This window comes from Mauremys reevesii, linkage group 6, assembly GCF_016161935.1.
Source record: "Mauremys reevesii isolate NIE-2019 linkage group 6, ASM1616193v1, whole genome shotgun sequence".
Classification (NCBI taxonomy): domain Eukaryota; kingdom Metazoa; phylum Chordata; order Testudines; family Geoemydidae; genus Mauremys; species Mauremys reevesii.
The window spans coordinates 1,928,144-1,948,744 of NC_052628.1; the positions used below are offsets into that span (position 1 = coordinate 1,928,144).

The following is a 20,601-nucleotide window of genomic DNA, read 5'->3' on the forward strand; positions in this document are numbered from 1 at the left end:
TAATCAACATATATCTACTGCCCAAAATCCACAAACCTGAAATCCTGGACGCCATCATCTCGGCATTGAACTCTCACTGAAGGACTGTCTGGATATGGGACTCTACTGAGACCCCTACCTAGGTTACCAGCACTCCAGCTCCCGTCCGTGACACCACTGATTGAAACTACAATGCAACATGACCTTCCCACCTTCAGAAAAGAACACCATCATGGCCACCATGGATGTAGAGGCTCTCACATCACACACACACACTGGACAAGAAATACAGGCTGTCAGGAACAGTATCTGATGCCACAGCACAAGTTGCTGAGCTCTGCTGTGCCTTCCTCAGACACAACAACACAAAATTTTCAAATGATATATATATATATCTCCAGAGTGGCACATTGATGACATCTTCATCATCTGGACCCATGGGAAAGAGACTGGAAAAAAATTCACACCACGATTTCAGCTTTCCACCCCACCATCACCTCAGTACCTTCATGCCTCCAGCTTCCATCCCGGCACACCACAAGATCCCATTCTACAGCTACAAGACAAACCCAAGAAAGAAACCAACAGGACTCCACTGGCCATCACACCAGTCCCCAGCCAAAAACCCCTCAGCGCATCATCAGGATCTACAACCCATCCTGGAGAGAATGATCACACTTTCCACAGGTGGGGTGGCAGGCCAGTCCTCGCAGACAACCCAACTGCCAACCCAGCAGCATATTCTCTCCAGTAACCACACACCACACTCTAGTAACTAGCTCAGAAACACCAACAAACCCAAAACACAATGCCAACTCTGCCTGCCATATCTACACCCAGTAACACCATCACAGGACTAACCAGATCAGCCACACCACCACACATCACCACACCACACGTCCACCAATGTAATATATGCTCATATGCCCTGCAGCAAAAACTTCAGGACCAGACTTCAAAGAGAACTGCTGAGCTCCAGTTCATCTGCAATTTTGACACCATCAGCTCAGGGATTAACAAAACTGTGACTGTGGCCAATTTGCCAATTACAGAACCTCTCCTCCTTTCTTTCCACACCAACAACCACAGGGCCAGGCCCTCTCCTCTGATGATTGAACTAACAACTCATCTCTAGCTTGCTTCTTGCTGCTATATATACCTGCCCCTGGAAATTTCTTTCAACCACTTGCATTTCAAGAAGTGGGTGGCCATAAAACGAAAGCTGCTGAACGCTAACGCCTTTAGTCTCTCTACAGTCCACAGATTCTTTTTGTTATGATTACAGATCACTTGCCCTGGGACAGACTGATTACATCAAGAGGACTGAATGAGGATAACAGCAGATACTGACAATGCTCGGGAGTTCAAAATCCAGTGATTGAGACTGATAAAATCTGCTCTTCACTCTTCACACAAGTTCATCTTTAATTTAAATTTGCATTTTTCATTGAAAGCTATGAGCTAATTTGAACATTTGCGTTTAAAATAAAGGCAACAAGAACTATAACAACTGAATTTAGTTTAAAGCCAGTTTTGATTACAATTGTTGTAGGCTTGTAGAAGGCAAATTGAAGAGCATTCGGAGTAACACTTACTTAGAAAACCAGAATCTCCACAAGGCAGGATCTTTCAAAGCCACATTCAGAAGAGGGCTAATGCATGTTACAAGTTTTCAGGCCTACTGCACCATACGCAATGGACAAGGTACCATTATACAGAATTACCCCGCGTTGTTTGTCAGCCTTCCTTTAGCGCCTCACTATAAAATCCTTCTCAGCCCACTAACTTCTCCTGTACCAACCACAGGCCACACTGAAGACCACCCTATATAAGGGGTGCTCTGCATGTGTGTACCCCTTACAGTTATTTTTTCTGCATCAGTGCGCTAGGCGGTGTACAAGACACAGCTGCAAACCAGTTCTCACCCGGAGAAACTTACAACTGAGAAGATATTGAGACAGGTTCCAGGATGCGTTGTGATAACTGGACCAGCAAATTTACTCTAATCGTCAAATCATCAAAAGTATATGACAGTTCATAATATGTCACAATAACCTGTAATAGCAAATACTGCTGGAAAATGGTACGGGGAGAGAGACAAAACGAAGTCTAAACAACCGGGACTAGCGATATGGTTCAATGAGTATGTTAAAATCGAGCTTCATGAAAACAGAAGATGTGGAACCGGAAATCAATAAACCAAAACTGGTATGTCAGCTACAAGGTCTAATTCGTGGACAAAATGATGAGGGGATGGGCCATTCCACACATCATTTCCTTTGTGGGTCTTTAAAGAAAGAGACTTGGGGGTGAAGCAGAAGAAGAACAGACAGAGGCTACAGGTGCAAGCTTCATTATCATGGCTGCCACTCCCACTGCTTCCTACGACCCCAGGCCTTTATCACTCTCATCTTGACTTGACCCAAGCTAATGACAGAGGGACCCAGACAACATCACCACCAGCACCAGCAGAATCCCAACCACCACAGCAGGAAACAGGATTGAACTTGAACAGCAGCAGCTCCAGCCCATCTTAACAAACTTCTTCTCTTCTCCCCAAAGAGAGAGTTATCACCATCTTTGATATCATCTAAAGAGAGAGTCACGCAAGGGTTTTTTCCTTCTAAAACTCCTCCAGTTAAAGGGAAAGGGAGCAACGGATGCTGTGAAAATGCAAGCCTTACTTAACACTACACTTTTTAAGAGCAGATTAGACAAACACCTGTCAGGAATGGTTTAGATAATACTTAGTCCTGCTATAAGTGCAGGGGACTGGACTAGAGACCTCACGAGGTCCCTTCCAGTTCTATGATTCTACACATTTCAAATGATTTAACTGTTTTTCCTTCTTTTCTTTATCTTTAATAAAAAGCTAAGAGGATGTTTAATGGTGTGTCTGCCATGGCACCCAGCAGGCTGAGGTCTCTGTATGCCAAGCCCCAGACCTTGCTTAACACTGTTTAATGTTGGACAGTGACTGGGTTATGTTAACACTTTCGGCCCTTTCTTCCATCTAAGTTAAAACAACAGATGCACTCGCAAAACCCAGAGGGCGTGCGAGCCTAAGCTGTTTAATAATATTATTATTTCATCCTCTTCTCCTCCAATGTATTATTGTGGTTGAGGAGGCATTACTGCGTTCATGTTGTGGGCCTTGCAGAAGAAGTGGGCCTGTAGGTAGGATTTGTACCAGAAGCGACTGGGAGGGCATTCCACCTGCGAGACAGCATGGAAGATGTATCAAGAGGGAGTGGGCAACTGGCAGAGTGAAAGGACTGAAGAGGGACAAAGTATTCAGAGAAGAACCAGGAGGCAGAGTTATGCATGGCACTGACAATCCAATGGAGAGATTCAGTCAGATCAACAGGCAGAATAATTTAATAATAAATACAATTTTTAGCAGCTTCACTTTGGATGTCCTGAAGAGGAATGGTTATGGGAGGGCAGAGAGGAGGGAGAGGTTCCAGCGGTCGAAGTGGGAGGTGACCAGTGGGGGAAGAGGAGGATGTAAGCCATCAGGATGGAATGGAAGGACCAGAATTTCAAAATGTTGTGGAGAAAAAAAGTGGTAGGAGTTGTTGGGAACCTGGCTCTGCCCTTAGCATCTCTGAGAGCTTCCAATCTACGATGAACAGTGACTTAGGTGAGAAATATAGACCAGAGACATGTTACAGACATATCAGATATGCATTTGATTTACAAATTAAAATATTTTAAATTTTATCATGAATAGCTAAACGTCTGCTGTCTGTCTGCTCCCGAATCCAGTCATCATTAATCAGCTGATTTCTCCACCCATTTTAAGGCCAGGAGGGACTACTGACACCATCAAATCTGACTTTCTGCATCATCTCACCCAGCAGTCTTTGCATCCAGCCCATAATTTATGGTTGAGCTAGAGCACTTCTTCTGTAGGCATCGAAGCAATGGTGAGTCTTGAGGAGGGATTTGATGGGGAAGAGAATAGTCGTCATACAGATCAGTTCTGGGAAGACCATGCAAGAGGCGACGTAGGAGGTGTTGGAACAACAAATAGAGCAAACATGGATTATCAGATGCAGATGGCATAGGCACGGTCTGGTTTATAAACAGTAGCCCCTGATTAAAGACACTAAAGACCTGGCCCTGTAAGATGCTGAGCAAACTTAACTCCCAATGCAGGCGCATAAGGCAATGGAAGTTGAACGCACTCTACATCTGGCAAGATTGGGCTCAAAGATTATAGAAGGTAAATTCAGAATCTATTAACACTTTAAGAATAAAAGGAGTGCTGGAAGTAACAGAACTCTGCTCTGGGAGTGACCTGGCCTCTGTGTGCATAACTCCATTTCTCGAGATGCTAAAACTCCTAAGGATGAGTCTGCCTTGACTATTTGAAGATGAAGACCAGATTCCTAGGAGCCCACCAAAAGCCTCTTAGATGTTTCTTACACTGAGCTGTCTTCACAGTGAGAGATTTGAAAAGGACAACCTGCCTGCCTGCATTTGCATCACTTAACTCACAGGGGAAAGAGATTCGTGCTGGAGTTCTCGGAGATGGAATGGCAGAACCTTCCTATTCCTGTATGTCCCAAGGATTCATACCAAGAGTAGATTTTCACCACCACCCTGCTTGAGTCAAGGTGGACCATGGCGTGCTGGGATCAGTACACACTACAAGTTGTGGCTCCATCATATTCCAGGTGAGGATGGCGGAAGTTGGTTCAATTTTATATACAAGGTGTAGCCCTTCTCAGGCTCCTGGGAATCTTGGGCTGTGAGTTACCACAGAGGAGGTAGTGTTCACTGAGAGAATGCAGCACAAGCAGGGATTTCCCAGATGTGAGAAACCTCTCAAGAACTTCTGCTGCTCATTGCAGAACCTCACCCTATACTAGGACACCACGGTGCAGGTTTCATTTCTGTAGCTTCCATTGCAAATATTTCAGATAATTAATGCGAATTTTAAAACAATTAGTTGTCAAGTTCCACTCCAAGCAGCTCTGTCCAGCAAGTTGTCAAGTGAGCAGCCAAAAGCAGAGGAAATAGGACAATCCTGCGGCAGAGCCTACAACTTGCATGGGAAAGCTAACTGTCAGTTTCTATTTATTTTTTTGATTGCAGTTTGGAGGTTTTGATGACTGAAGCTTCCTAGGGATTAAAATGCTGTGTGGTCAAGTCTTCCACTTCCTGCTGGCATGTAAACAGCATTTGTGAGGTGCCCTGGAAAACTACTTGAGACAGTCATACAAAAACAATCACCATGTCAGACTTTTCCTTAAGTACTATTCACATGGTATCAACTAGGAACAAAAAGTTAGCAATCACAGGGCAAGAGCTTACAGCTTACGCTCTCCTACCTTCCATGGCGTATTTCATATCCTGGGCAAAAAGGTTCCACATGACTTCAGCACTGACCTTCCCAACAGTGAGCTCCTGAGGAAACCTGAATGGGGGAAAACCAGAGATAAGGCTTTAACAGTTTAAGAATAAGGGGCATTTTCATTCAGCTCTGAGCTAAACTATCTACTAAAAGGTTCAACACAACAGAAATTTCCTTCATCCTGCGAAAATAAAAGGCAGATATCTGGAAAGTACCAACTGAACTCTATGCTATAGATAAAACAGATTGAAAATATCCCTGCTACTGTAACTATGTTTTTAATCTAAAAGACTAGCTATTGCACGGCTGTTCTCTAAAAGTAGCTACATACTGTAATTCTGTAGGATTACGTCAAAATGTTTGTCCCTCTTATATCTTTTTTTTTCCCCTTACAAAACTAGGTTCCTTTTCACTGTTGGGATTAGTGTGTATCAGGTGCACCTGCAATGTTAAGATCTAAAATCCCTAATGAGTAATCTGCCCCTTTGTCTGCAGGATACATGGTGGGTTGCTGGAGACATAGGAATGAAGAGCATCTGACATTTTACTGCCCAAGGAGTAGAAGTCGCTCCTTTTGCCATTAACAAAGCCATCCCCACCCACTGAACTCTCTCAGTTCAGCATAGAACATGGACACACCTAAATCACAGCACAAAGTGTGCGTGTTAGAAAAGTGCATCCCAGAAAACTGTACAAGAAAAAACAACTCTCACCCCATTTTCAGGTGTCTCACTGAGTTCAGGATTGTAATAACCAAGGTGAATGGGTTCGAACTCCATCAAAACTGAACCTTTTGAAACTCTTCCATCCCAATCAAAAAGAATTATTTATATAGACAGACAAATAAGACAGAAAGACAGACAGACAAGATAAGTATCCGCTATAAATACACAAATCATAGAAAAGATAGAAGACACTTTCACAAATAAAGCAGAACAGACAGAGTCTACTTCTAGCATTAGCCATAAAGAACATGGAGGATTCTTACTGGTTCAGAACAGGGGTATATGAATTTTTATCCTCTTCTATAATGGAAACTATCAGAGTGATGAGTTTAGGCCAGAAATCCAAGTTCCTGATGCTGGGGCCTTGCTCCTCAGGAGGAAGGTCCTGATTTTTGTTCTGGAAAGGAAGCCGCGAGAAACTAAATACTGAGTTTAAACAAATATGACTTCTTATCAGGCCTGCAGGTTTCCTGTGAACTGCACATGCTGTATCCTTTGCCACTTTCTTCTGAAGGTTCCATAATTATGGCTCTGGCTTGGCAAGCAACCTGATCTAACACAAAATATCATAAAATGCAGACTATGCTGCTAAAAGGGAAGCCTGGCACAACTCTGGGATTAAAATGGCCACTTCTTTATACTGCACTGGGACCAGGGACATGCTTATGGATATCTCATGATGGGCTTTCTTGCCTAAACTATTTCTAACCACTTCTAATTGGATCACTGATATTTACTACTATATCCACAACAATAAGCAATGCATCACTTCATGCCATCTGCACATTACCACACTCTGACATTATGGCAAATGGAACAATTTTGATCAAGGTAGCTATAGTGTAGAGTTGCCCCAACACCACACATGATCCGCAAGGGGTAAACTAGATTCAGTAAAACAAGGTAGAACTCTGTGCCTGGAGAGTCATGTAATGTAAACCCTATTTCTTCTGTTAGCTTACTACGCGTTCTAATTAGCTGTTGCTGAATAAATATTATATCAAATCTGCTCTTTCAATAGTTTGCTCTAATCATGGAATAAAACATCTGTGGCTTTTGAAAATGATCTCTAAAGAATTAGTGACCGTAAAACAATTATCCTCTTTCATTCTCCGCAATCAATGCTCATCAATTGGCTACAGCTGATGTGCATTCAGAAGATCACAGGCCACAAAATTTAGTCTATGCTGGTTTATCTTCAGATATTATTTACTACATTATCTCAAGCCACTCAGCCTTGATTTTTGCACATCTATCCCATTACTCACGGGATCTGTCTGGTACTCGCGACTATACAGTTCATGGCAATTGTTGAAGATGTATTCATAGGTTGAGTTGAGACAGGCCTTCACACAGTCCTTCACTACTTGGCTGGCTCGAGGTGGGCTCTGTAGTTCTTGAACCTGGCAGGAAGCAGGAATAAAGTTAAAGAGATACTGCTCATGCATCATAAGAGGAAGAGGCATTAACCCAGGACTTGAGAGAGACTGGTTCAATTCCCTGTGCTGCCCCAGGGACCTATGAACCTGAACAAGTCACTTAGTGTCTCCAGGCCTCAGTTCCTCAACTGCAAAACAGGGTAACAGCCCGACCCCACCTCACAGGGGTGCTGTGAGCATAAACCACATTCAAGATTGTGAGGCACTCAGATATTACGGTCACGGGAGCTGATAAGGAGCTAAAGTAGACAGCTGTATCTAGTAACATAGGTTAGAAGTGCAAGACACACAGTACTGCTATGTGAGGTTCAAGGGACTTCTTCATGAAATCAGGGAACAAACATCAAAGTCTCTCCCACTGCAAGACGGTCCAGAGAAAGACTCCATCAGAGCTCATGACATTTGATCAGCCAAGAGTTCCTAGAACATCTCATGTTATTTTTTAAAATCCACAATGGTGCTTTTTAATTCAGGAATTTACTTGATCTCTTTGCTAACAACTTTAAAATGTGGATTAGAGCCATTAATAATAGTGGGCAGATATGTACAGCTTTTTCCCTCTTGCAGCCCTCATTCTTTTCCTTTATAGTTATTATTCTACCTCACACTCAGACTGGGGGGAGGGGTAGCTCAGTGGTTTGAGCATTGGCCTGCTAAACCCAGGGTTGTGAGTTCAATCCTTGAGAGGAGCCACTTGGGGATTTAGTTGGGGTTTGGTCCTGCTTTGAGCAGGGGGTTAGACTAGATGACCTCCTGAGGTCCCTTCCAACCCTAATAATCTATGATTCTAATGCACATCTGTGCTAAAAGGCTTTGCATGCATCAGATCTGGGATAAGACCATGTCCTGGAAAAAATTTGGTTTTACATTTGTTCCAGCCTTTTTTTTTTTTAATAATTTCTAACCATTCTAAGTAGAAAGCAGAGTTTGGGAACAACTTTAACATTTTACATAAATATCGTATGGATTATGGGGACTTTCAAAATGGAGCACACACTAGAAGACGACATTTAGTTAGTTTATCTGGTGCTTTTTCATAACAGATAAAAACCATTCCTTGCCTGAAGAACTTACAGTCAGACTCGATAAAGGACATTTTGAAATGCCATGAGTGAAAACTCATTTTGTTAAAAAAATAAGGTAAAGATGGCTAAGTGACAGTGTTCTCATCCATACGTCTACAGAAACCAAGCATTTAAAAACAAGGCAATGAATAACTAAAGATATCAAATCTCACACTGGCCTCATAAAAAACAAATATAAGCACAAAAAAGGCATATTTCATTATTGCACAACAACCTTAACTATGAGCCATGGCTCTTTATTAATCAATTAATTATTTGGGTTATCTTAATTTCAGTATGCATTTCCTTTTGAGAGATACAGTTACATGAAAAATATTATTGCTTAATATATTTATCAGACCACAGAAGTTTTTGTACAGACTTAATTGTTGTTCATTGAGAAGGCTAGAAACATAGTTTTACAGGAGAAGTTTATAACAGTCAATAAATGGTAAAATTACATATCCTATCTGGGTACAGACAAATTGTATGTTTCTTTGTCGGAAGGATGTTGTGATTACTGATGAGGAATAGTATTTGTTTTGCATCAGAGTTAAGAGTATTAAGTTGTGACACACTGATAAGAATGTTTACATTTATTATGTGGGCAGCATAAGATTGCTGTTGTCTGTGACTAGTCATTTCCATGCTGAAAAGTGTTTGGCTTTTGAGAATGATGGGTTAGTTCTTCGTTGCTGTAAGCAGGCTTTTCTCTGAATAGTATAAGACAATGACACTCACACACTGGAATATTATCACTGTGATGGATCCTTACCTTCATTCTGAAAAACGTGATGCTGGTCAGCAAGTCCACGGTGGATTTCAAGTCCTGTAACCGCTCAGGGCTGCTGGCTGGGAAATTGTTCTGTTGGCATAAAAGTGAAACCACACCTGAAAGAGCAATCAGACGTCCACACAAACTCACCAGCCCATTCAAAATAAACATGTTAAAAACCCTTGGAAATGTATACAGCTCAGGAGCTTCTAGCACTCAAAACAATGCTCAGAAAATAAAAGTCTTCACATTGAACAAGGTAAGACCTTTTCACTACAAGAGTTCATCTGTTTAATTAAAAAGTTCTTCATGTGAATTTAGTGTTCATGAATGGTGGCAGACTGATAGTCATAAGAATGGCCACACTGAGTCAGACCAATGGTCCATCCAGCTCAGTATACTGACTTCTGATAGTGGCTGGTGCCAGATGCTTCACAGGGAATGAACAGAACAGGGCAGTTATCGAGGGATCCATCTCCTGTCATCCAGTCACAGCTTCTGGCAGTGAGACACTTAGGGACGCCCAAAGAACAGGGTTGTGTTCCTGACCATCTTGGCTAATAGCCATTGTTGGACCTATCTTCCATGAAATCATCTAATTATTTTTTGGACTCAGTTATAGTTTTGGCCTTCAGAACATCCCCTGGCAACAAGTTCCATAGGTTGACTGCATTGCGTGAAGTACTTTCTTATGCTTGCTTTCAGCCTGCTGCATCCCAATTTCATTGGATGACCACTGGTCTTGTGTTATGTGAAGGGGTGATTGCTTTTCTAAGATGAACAGTTCCAGCCTTGAGTCTTTCTTCATATGGAAACTGTTCCATAACCTTCATCATTTTTGTTGCCCTTCTCTGTACTTTTTCCAACTCTAATATATCTTTTTTGAGATAGGGTGACCGGAACTGCATGCTGCATTCCAGGTGTGGGTGTACCGTGGATTTATATAGCATCATTATGATATTTTCTGTATTAATATCTATCCATTTTCAAATGGTTCCTAGCAATCTGTTAGCTTTTTTGACTACCACTGCACATAGTTCTCTGAAAACATCTGCTCAATCTATGATGACTCCAAGATCTTTCTTGAGTGGTAACAGCTAATTTAGACCCCAACATTTTGTATGTATAGTTGGGATTGTGTTTTTTCCAATGTGCATTACTTTGCATTTATTGACACTGAATTTCATCTGCCATTTTGTTGCTCAGTCACCGACTTCTGAGAGATCCCATTGTAACTCTTCACAGTGTGTTTTGGACTTAACTATCTTGAGTAATTTTCTATCATCTGCAAATTTTGACACTTCACTGTTCACCCACTTTTTCCAGATCATTTATGAATATGCCGAACAGCACTGGTCCCAGTGGAGATCCTTGTAGGAGTCTCTCCTTTATTAAAGTTTCAACCAAGGATCGCCTCGGGAGCCTTTTTTTAAAATTGGTGTCACATTAGCTATCCTCCAATAATCTAGTACAGAGGCTGATTTAAGCGATAAGTACCACAGTAAAAAGTTCTGCAATTTCATATTTGAGTTCCTTCAGAATCCTTGGGTGAATATCCGCTGATCCTGGTGGCTTATTACTGTGTAATTTATCAATTTGTTCCCAAACCTCCTCTCCTGACACCTCAATTTAGGATAGTTCCTCAGATTTTTCACCTAAAAAAATTGCTCAGGTGTAGGAATCTCCCTCACATCCTCTGCAGTGAAGACCAATGCAAAAAATTCGTTAAGCTTTTCCACAATGGCCTTGTCTTCCTTGAATGCTCCTATAGCATCTCCACTATCCAATGGCCCCACTGGTTGTTTGGCAGGCTTCCAGCTCCTAATGCACTTAAATGTATTTTTGATGTTGGTTTTAGTGTCTTTTCTTAATTGCTATTTAAATTCTTTTTTGGTCTGCCTAATTATACTTGGACATTGGACTTGCCAGATTTTATACTGCCCTCTAGTTTCCTCAGTAGTATTTGACTCCCAGGTTTAAGGGGCGTCTTTGTGTCTCTGACCGTCTCTTTTACTCTGTTTAGCAATAGTGGCATGTTTTTTTGGCCCCCCGTCACACTGGTATTGCTGTGGGGTAGACATTTAGTTTAAGCCTCTATTAGGATTATTTAAAAAGTTTCCATGCAGCTTGTGACTGTTTCTTTGAATTTCCATTTTGCTGCCTCCTCATTTTTGTGTAGTTGCCCTTTTTGAAGTTTGATGCTACTGTGGTGGGTTTAGTTGGTATTCCCCCCGCCCCCGCCCACGAGGATGTTAAATGTAATTACATGACGGTCACTATTACCAAGCAGTTCAGCTCTATTCACCTCATTGGACCAGATCCTGGGCTCCATTTAGCACTAAATCAAGAATGGCCTCTCCCCTTGTGGGTTCCAGGACTAGCTGCCTCAAGAAGCAGACATTGATGGTGTCTAGAAATGTTCTCTCTGCAACTGACCCTGAGCTGATATCTTCCCAGTCAATGTGGGGATAGTTGAAATCCCCCATTATTATTGGGTTTTCTAGTCTCTCTGATCTCCCTCAGTATTTCAGAATCACCATCATGGTGAGGTGACCGGTAGTATATTCCTACTGTTATACTCTTGCATGGGATTTCTATCCATAGAGAGTCTATGGTACAATTTGAGTCATTTAAGATTTTTACTATACTGGACTCTGTTTTCTTTCACATACAGTGCCACACCCTCACCAGTACAACCTACTCGATCATTCCTGCATATTTTGTGCCCTGGTATTACCATGTCCTATTAATGGTCATCAGTCCACCAATTTTCTGTGATGCCCATTATATCAATATCCTCATTTAACGCCAGGCACTCAAGTTCACCCATCTTAGCAATTAGATTTCTTGCATTTATACAGAAGAACTTATAAACTTTGTTAATATTTAGTGCTCTGGCTTCATGCATTGTAATTGACTAGGACTCTTTCATTGGACTTTCTCTTCAGCTCCTACCTGTACTTTATATATAGAGGAGCCACTTTAATAAATCCTCCCCTAAGGGATGTCTCCATCTGAACCACATGCTCCTCCGCACCTGTCGGCTTTCCCCAGCCCTTACTTAAAAAAAACCCTCTTCAACCTTTTTCATTTTCCATGCCAGTGATCTGGTTCCACTTCCGGCCAGAAGGCCTTTATTCACCCACAGAACAAGTACAGAATAAGCAGCAACAGAGCATACTTCCCCGCCTTCCCCTGACAGCATACCTAGTTCTGGGCTGGAGCCTGACTTCAAGCCAACTGCTAGAGAAGGCTTTTCGTTTTCCCACAACTCAGTTTTTGGCCTCTATTTGGAGACAGCCAATAGGATGCCAGGTGTGGTGGGGTTTGTGATTTCCAGTGATATAGAAAAGAAGATTCTGAATCCCATTAGCAATCTTCTCATCTAGCCAGATGTCAGCTACCAATATTCAGAGACTAAGGCCAGACGGGACCATTCTGATAATCTAATCTGACCTTGTGCATAACATTGGCCATAGGAATCCCCTAAATTACTTCCTGTTTGAACTCAGGGAAATCTTTTTTGGAAACATTCAGTCTTGATTTGAAAATTGCGAGTGATGGAGAATCCACCACAACCTTTGGTCAGTTGTTCCAATGGTTAATTACCCTCACTTCTAAAATATGCCTTATTTCCAGTTCGAGTTTGTCTCACTTCAACTTCCAGCCACTGGAGCGTGTTATAGCTTTGTCTGCCAGATTGAAGAGCTCATTTTCAAACTTTTGTTTCTCACATAATTACGGATTGTGATCAAGTCACCTGTTATCAAGAGATGTAGCACCATACCTTAAAGACTGTCCTTTAACAGTCTTAACTCCAGCCTAGTTCTGTCTCACATACTGTGCCTATTGCCATAGTATCCGAGTACCTATGGCATTTCACCTTCTATTGCCTGGACCTTAGTTAAATAAAATTAAATATTTAATTCTCTTTTCCAGAGCAATGTATGCTGATTACCCTCAGTGTGGTTTCCTTCAGGTCTCTGCCCCCGCAATAGACTGTCCTCAGTTTCTGAGCTGGTGCGTCCATTCTTTCCCTACATTCTCACTACTTTGCCCCAAACCCCATTCTCAGGCTCCTGGCCACATTCTTGCACTCATGAGGATGTGACATATTTGAGCAGTCATCTGTACATGTTTCTTTGAAAAACAAAGCAGAATACCACAAGCTACATAACACTAACCGCTTGGCTACACAAACATTTAGTTCGCAGTAAGCTGTGGTGTAAATCTACCTTGATTAGCCTGCTGCGCGCTAAGGGTCCATGTGGACCCGCTGATGAGCACTAACATTTCTTTAGGGTTGGTCTTCACTACAGGGAGATGAAAGCTGCTGCAATTGATGCAGCAGGGGTTGATTTAGCGGGTATAGTGAAGACCTACTAAATCAATGGCAGAGCACTCTCCAGTCAACCCCAGTACTCCACCTCTGCGAGACGAGTAAGGGAAGTCGACCTGAGAGCCTCTCCCGTCAATGCAGTGCAGTGAAGACAACGGGGTAAGTCAACCTAAGCTATGTCGACTCCAGCTACATTATTCACATAGCTAGGTAGTGTAACTTAGGTCAGCTTACCCCAGTAGTGAAGACAAGCCCTTAGGTCAAAGTACACTACTTCCATTTCAAAATGTGATAGATCAAAGCTCACTAGGGAAGGAGAGATTACTTAGTTAAAGAAGCAAGTTAAAGAAGTTTGGACTGGATGAATGGACTATAAGGTGGATAGAAAGTTGGCTAGATCATCAGGCTCAACGGGTAGTGATCAACGGCTCGATGTGTAGTTGGCAGTCAGTATAAGCGGAGTGCCCCAAGGGTCAGTCCTGGGGCCGATTTTGTTCAATATCTTCATTAATGATCTGGAGGATGGCATAGATTGCACCCTGAACAAGTTTGCAGATGACACTAAACTGGGAGGAGTGATAGATACGCTGGAGGGTAGGAATAGGATACAGAGGGACCTAGACAAATTGGAGGATTGGGCCAAAAGAAACCTGATGAGGTTCAACAAGGACAAGTGCAGAGTCCTGCACTTAGGATGGAAGAATCCCATGTACTGCTACAGACTAGGGACCGAGTGGCTAGGCAGCAGTTCTGCAGAAAAGGACCTAGGGGTTACAGTGGACGAGAAGCTGGATATGAGTCAACAGTGTGCCCTTGTTGCCAAGAAGGCTAACGGCATTTTGGGCTGTATAATTAGGAGCACTGCCAGCAGATAGAGGGATGTGATCATTCCCCTCTATTCAGCATTGGTGAGGCCTCATCTGGAGTACTGTGTCCAGTTCTGGGTCGCACACTACAAGAAGGATGTGGAAAAATTGGAAAGAGCCAAGCAGAGGGCAACATAAATGATTAGGGGGCTGGAGCACATGACTTATGAGGAGAGGCTGAGGGAACTGGGATTATTTAGTCTGCAGAAGAGAAGAACGAGGGGGGATTTGATAGCTGCTTTCAACTACCTGAAGCAGGGTTCCAAAGAGGATGGAGCTCGGCTGTTCTCAGTGGTGGCAGATGACAGAACAAGGAGCAATGGTCTCAAGTTACAGTGGGGGAGGTCTAGGTTGGATATTAGGAAAAAAACTTTTTCACTAGGAGGGTGGTGAAGCACTGGAATGGGTTCCCTAGGGAGGTGGTGGAATCTCCTTCCTTAGGAGTTTTTAAGGTCAGGCTTGACAAAGCCCTGGATGGGATGATTTAGTGGGGGATTGGTCCTGCTTTGAGCAGGGGGATGGAAGCTCTCATTGGCCGAGGTTCCCTGTTCCCGGACAATGGGAGCTGCGGGGGGAGGTACCCCCAGGCAAGAGCAACGTGCAGAGCCCTCTGCCCCCCACCACATCCAGAGGCCTCAGGGACATGGTGCCAGCTGCTTCCCGGAATGGCGCGGGGCCCACGGGGCCATGGGGTTGGCAATCCCATGGACCGGATCCAAAGCCCTGAGGGGCCGGATCCAGCCTGAGGACCGTAGTTTGCCCACCCCTGGTTTAGTGAGTTTTGTACTCAGAGGAATGCATACTCATTATTCTATGCTGTCCCCATTTGGGATGTATTCTGTCTTGAGCCAGGCTTGGAAAGCATGAAGTTCAAGCCTTGTGAATAGTGTTACATAAGCGCTGGCAGCCATATGCCCTAGGAGAACAAGACACTCCTGAACGGATGTTTGTGTAATAGCCCAAAGCTTCATGACTAGCACGTGACCAGTGCTTTCACGGTGAGAAATTGGTCTCTTGGAAGGTATGCTCTTGCTGTGATGGAGTTCAGTATTGTGCTGATCAATTCTATTGCCTGTGGGAGAACACCAACTTCCCTTTGTTTACAGAGATGCCTAGTGATCACAGCAGCAGCTTGTGGAGAGCTGCTGTTGCTGATTGGACCCCTTGGAGAGATCGCTCCATCAATAGCCAGCATCGAGATATGGAAAAATCAAAACACCCTTGCAGTGGAGGTGAGCTGCCATAGCTGCCATCACATTTCTGAAAACACTTGCAGCTGTGGTCAGGCCAAAGGGAAGAATCTTGTATTGTCATGGTTCGAATCCAAGGTGAACATGAGAAATTTCCCACGTGCAGGGTGGATATCCATGTGGAAGAAGACATCCTTCACGTTGAGAGCTGTGAACCAGTCTCCCTTGGTCAAGGATAGGATTTACTGCTGCCAAAGTTACCATTCTGAAGTGCATGGCTCAGATGCAGACACTGAGTTGCCATCGATCTCAGAGAACCTTTGTCCTTGGTATTGGAGAGAAACAGGCTCCATGGCTCCCAGCTGCAGATGGGAGTCTTATTTCCTGAGAGTGATCCCTGCAAAGGGATCAGGGATAAAGGATGGGGAAAGAGAAAAAAATTCTATTGTGTATCCTGCACAGATAACAAGCACCCATTCCTTGGATGCGATGCTTTGCCAGTTGTTGGAGAAATGGGCTAAGGGAAGGAAAACTTGGCCATAGAGTTGGTTCGCAGCTCTTGGCAGACCCATCAAAATGGTTTCCTTGTTGACTGCTGGGTTTGGGGGATAGAAGCAGGAAACACAGTCTGCCTGAATCTTTGAAGCCTTTGATACTTCTTTGGGAGTTTGTAAGGTCTGTGATGGACAAATAGTTGTGCAGTTGTTCTTTGTCTAGCAGGTTGCAACTTATGGAACTTCCTCTTGGGTGCTGGTGTATAAATCCCAAGAGAATGGAGGGTTGCCCAAGAATCTTTTAATGAATGAAGGGACTAGTCTGTCCTTTCACTATAAAGATTGCGCCTGTCAAAGGCTAAGTCCTCAGTAGTAGACTGGACTTCTCTCAGGAACTCGGATGACCGAAGCAATGATGCTCTCATCACAACCACTGCAGTGGCCATTTACCAGGAGGTCATTTCAGCTGTAATAGTAGTCTGATGATCTCACAATCAGCTTTCCTTCCGCAGTGAGAGCTTCAAACTATCCCTGGAGCTCTTTGGGGAGCTTATGTGAAAAGTTTGTCAATTTATTGTAGTTCACAAAGATGTACTTGGCCATAAGTGCTTGACAATTTGCTACCCTGGGTTTTAGGCTGGTGGAGGAAAAGACCTTTCTACCAACTAAGTCCAAGCACTTAGCTTCCTTATTGGAAAGAGCCGATTTCAACTGGTGCTGTCTGCTTTTCTCTGAGGCTGCTTGGACTACCCAGGAGTTTGGCATTGGATGAGTGAATAAAAATTCCACCCCTTTGCCTGGGACTAAGTATTTTTTCTCTGCCCATCTAATGGTGGAGCATACATGGGTTGATATGTGTCACACCACCTTTGCTGGTTCCAAGACTGCTTCATTAATAGGCAATGCAATTTTGCTGGGTCCCATGCTGTGACTGATATTACTTTTTCTAAAGGGATTTGGAGCATCTCTGCAACCCTCTTCAGCAGGTCTTAATATTGCTTGATGTCATCAGAAGGTGAAGGTGTAATTGCCTCATCTAGGGATGATAACGAGAATCCTGACTGACCCAACAGTTCTGGAGGTGTCTCTGGATACTTCTCTTCTCTCATTTTATGAGGAGAGTCTGCTTCCTCTATCCGAGAAGAGTGATGCTGCGAGTCTCATCTAGAACAAACTGATTCAGAGCAACATGTATATGGACCCCAGTAGGACCAATGGGATTGGTTATATGGTGGCTGGGGTGCATCCCAAGGCATGGGGTACTTAAGTTCATATGGAGAATAATGCATTCTGTACAATTTTTATAGAGCTCATGATACTCTTGATACCATGTCTGGACTGAGATTGTGTGTTATTGTGGGAGGTGGCATTCTCTCACCCACGCCATCAAATCAGAAGATAGGATCTTGTTCCATGGGTGGCGCTGATAGATTCAGCTGCTTGGCCACCTCTCTGCTAGTTGATGGTATCGGGGAATGGGTGTCCATAAGAACAGGTGGTAGTGTTGATTTAGCAATACCCCAATTGGGAAAAGGTCTGGGAAGAAAGACCTCCCTGTAGCCACTTGTGAAAAGACAGGGTCAGATGTCTGTGGAGGTAATGGCGCCCAAAAGGGTGGGTCATTCAGCATCTTGCAGGACAAGGAGGACTTGCTGAGTGGTAAATTTGCCCCCTGAGGAGGAGGAAACAAAAGCTGGTCTCTTTCTGCACCGTTAGAGTCAATTTGGTTGGAATTCTTAGTACTAAGGACTCCCTAGAGGAGCGCCCTGGTGCCATTGGTGCTGGATGCAATCAAAGTGTCTGTTTCAGAGGTTCCATAGATGGTACCAGCGGAGCAGCACACGGTGGTTTTGGAGTGGACTTGTTCTTCGGAGCTGGGGTTTCAGTGCCGTACTCTGAAAACATTGCTGCAGTACTGCAATATGAAGTCCCAGACGACTTGCGTGTACAGGAGGTGGTTCCCACGTGAATTTATCCTTCTTATGAGAGGACTTTTCTTGTGCTTCTGTTTAGACAAGGACGACGACTTACTCCTGCCCCTGTTGATAGCTGAAGATACGCAGCCTGGTGGAGCACTCTGCAACTCCTTCTCCAAATGTACAGGGGGTCTGCCCGCTGTAAGGGATTCTCCCAGGCTGGGATATGAGTGGGACCTCATTGCTCTTCCATGAAGAAGCACCACAGTCGGTACTCATGTGGCTAGGGGGTTCCAGGAGGGAAGGAGTGGCAGATTGAGCACCTGGAGGGGACATGGGCCTCCCCAAGGCAACAGAGGCACCAGACAAGGCTGTCACTGACCAGGAATGATCTGGGGCATGAGGCACAGTTCTTGAAGCCCAGGATACTGGGTGTGATGCAGTGTGTACCCCACACAGGCCCTAAAGGGGTTAATGGGGCCCTAAGGGGCCAATTAGGGTACCTGGCTGCACATGGCATGAGAGCCAGCCCTAACTGAACAAACAGGAGTAGGCTGGATTATAAAGCCCGGAAGTTGGCAGTAGAAAAGAGCTGCAGTGAAGGAGCATGCAGCCGCCCTCTGGGCATTAAAGAGGGAAGGAAGGAAACCTAAAGGGAGAGGGTGTAGGAAAAGGCTTAGGAAAATTGCAGCAAGGTTTAAGACGGTGCAGAGCTTGGCCACTGATCAGAAGGTCACTGAGTTGGAACCCAGAGAAGAGGGCAGGCCCAGGCTCCCCTAACAGCCACTGGGGAAGTGCCACCATCAGAACAGTGAGGGAGAAGACTGCTTCTCCCCCCCGTTTCCTTCCTTCCCTCTCTAATGTCCAGAGTGAGCTGCCGGATCCCTCACTGCAGCCCTCTTCTGCTGCCAAATTCCTGGCTTTATCCTAGCCCCACCTGTTCCTTCTCAGATGGCTCCTTCATCATGCAGGGGTTACTTAGGCCACCTATTTCCCCACAGCTGTAGCCCATCTGGTTAATTGGTCCCTTCTCGGCCCCACCAACTCCCCTCTAGGGTAATGTGGGGGTGAACATCCCATTACACTGGGCATAATCACCGTGAAGAGTACAGACAGGAAGGGGGCGTAGGGGGAGAGAAGAATCCCACTAACTATACTAACTCTCAACTACTATTCTATAAACTATTCTATAACTATTTTCAGGTAATTAGGAAAGAAGCAAGTTTGCTGGGCACTGGAGCTTTCCAACACACCCTAGGTAGTAGAAGGAAATTGGAAAGGCGGTCGGTCCACACTGTTACTTTATACCCGTGGTGTACAGCACATGGAGAACTGCACAGGCACAGATTAGAGGACACTAATAGCAAAAATCTTCTGGTCACAGATGCCTAGAGAGCACCTGCACCCCACAGTGGAGTACAAATAGGGACCAGCACTTGAAGAACAACTCTACGTGCATGGCAGCAGGGTCCCCATGGACTCGTAGTGTGCGGCAGAGTAATGTGGAGTAGATTTTACACCCCAGTTTGCCATGAACTGAAGGTTCATGTAGACAAGCCCTAAATATGCTCGAGAGAGCGCATGGGATGTAGTTGCAACAGAAGAGTGGATGGAAATATCCTTTATAATGCACTCATTGGTTTTGCTGCAAAGTCAACTTCATCCAGACACCTTATTGATATCTGCATTGATCGTCAAAATAATTACAACAGAGGAGTTGCAGAGAGATTCTATCTGCCATCTCCTGGCACTAGCTGGGGCACTCAGGTATTAATTCAAAGTAGCTAATTTAAGTTGGTAGGATTCAACGTGATCTGCATAAACAGCTAAGAATAAGAAGCCTATGACGACAACCCCCTTTTCAAGTTAACGTGTGCATGCCCTCCCCTGTGCTTGGAGCACTCACCAGTAACAAACATTTCTACAAGACAAGATTTAGTTACAATCATTGGGTTAGTGTTGTGAACGGAAGAGGTACTCATGGCTCAAAACATCTGGCAAAGATTTTTAAACAGGACACTCTCAAAACTAGACTCATGTTCTTCTGCCTTACTTAAGCTAGTCAGCAAGAGTTAGACAAACAGCAAGCAATAACTGGTTTGTATTAAACAACATACATGCCAATGTAACATGCGCCACAACACCTAATTGTCAGAAGATGACTTGTGTCAGAGCTATCCTTGAAAAAACATCAACTGTTCAGTAAGAAAAATCAATCAGGAATCCATTTATGCAATCAACGCTCGACATTACAAATTAGATCTAATTACATTTTACCACAGCGCTCACACTATACTACTATTTTTGGCAGAATGAACCAACATCTCATCCAAGGATTAACTCCCCCCCCCAAACACAAAGAGTATCATTCTACTATTTATAATTATATGCTTCCCAGTGGTACTTCTAACAGAATAAGAATGTGTCTTGTGTGCACACAGGGTGGCTGTCA

General features: G+C 43.9%; 1 protein-coding gene across 4 annotated transcripts in view; it reads right to left on the reverse strand.

Moving 5' to 3' along the window:
- Positions 1–20,601, reverse strand: part of UNC13B (unc-13 homolog B) — a 354,256-nt gene that overhangs the window by 64,568 nt on the left and 269,087 nt on the right. For all 4 annotated transcript variants that reach the window (XM_039543401.1, XM_039543398.1, XM_039543403.1 and 1 more), the window contains 4 exons: positions 9,345–9,434; positions 7,335–7,469; positions 6,330–6,463; positions 5,319–5,404 (listed from right to left, as the gene is read on the reverse strand). In XM_039543401.1, the coding sequence (XP_039399335.1) occupies positions 5,319–5,404; positions 6,330–6,463; positions 7,335–7,469; positions 9,345–9,434 (445 nt within the window). The remainder of the gene's footprint in view (positions 1–5,318; positions 5,405–6,329; positions 6,464–7,334; positions 7,470–9,344; positions 9,435–20,601) is intronic.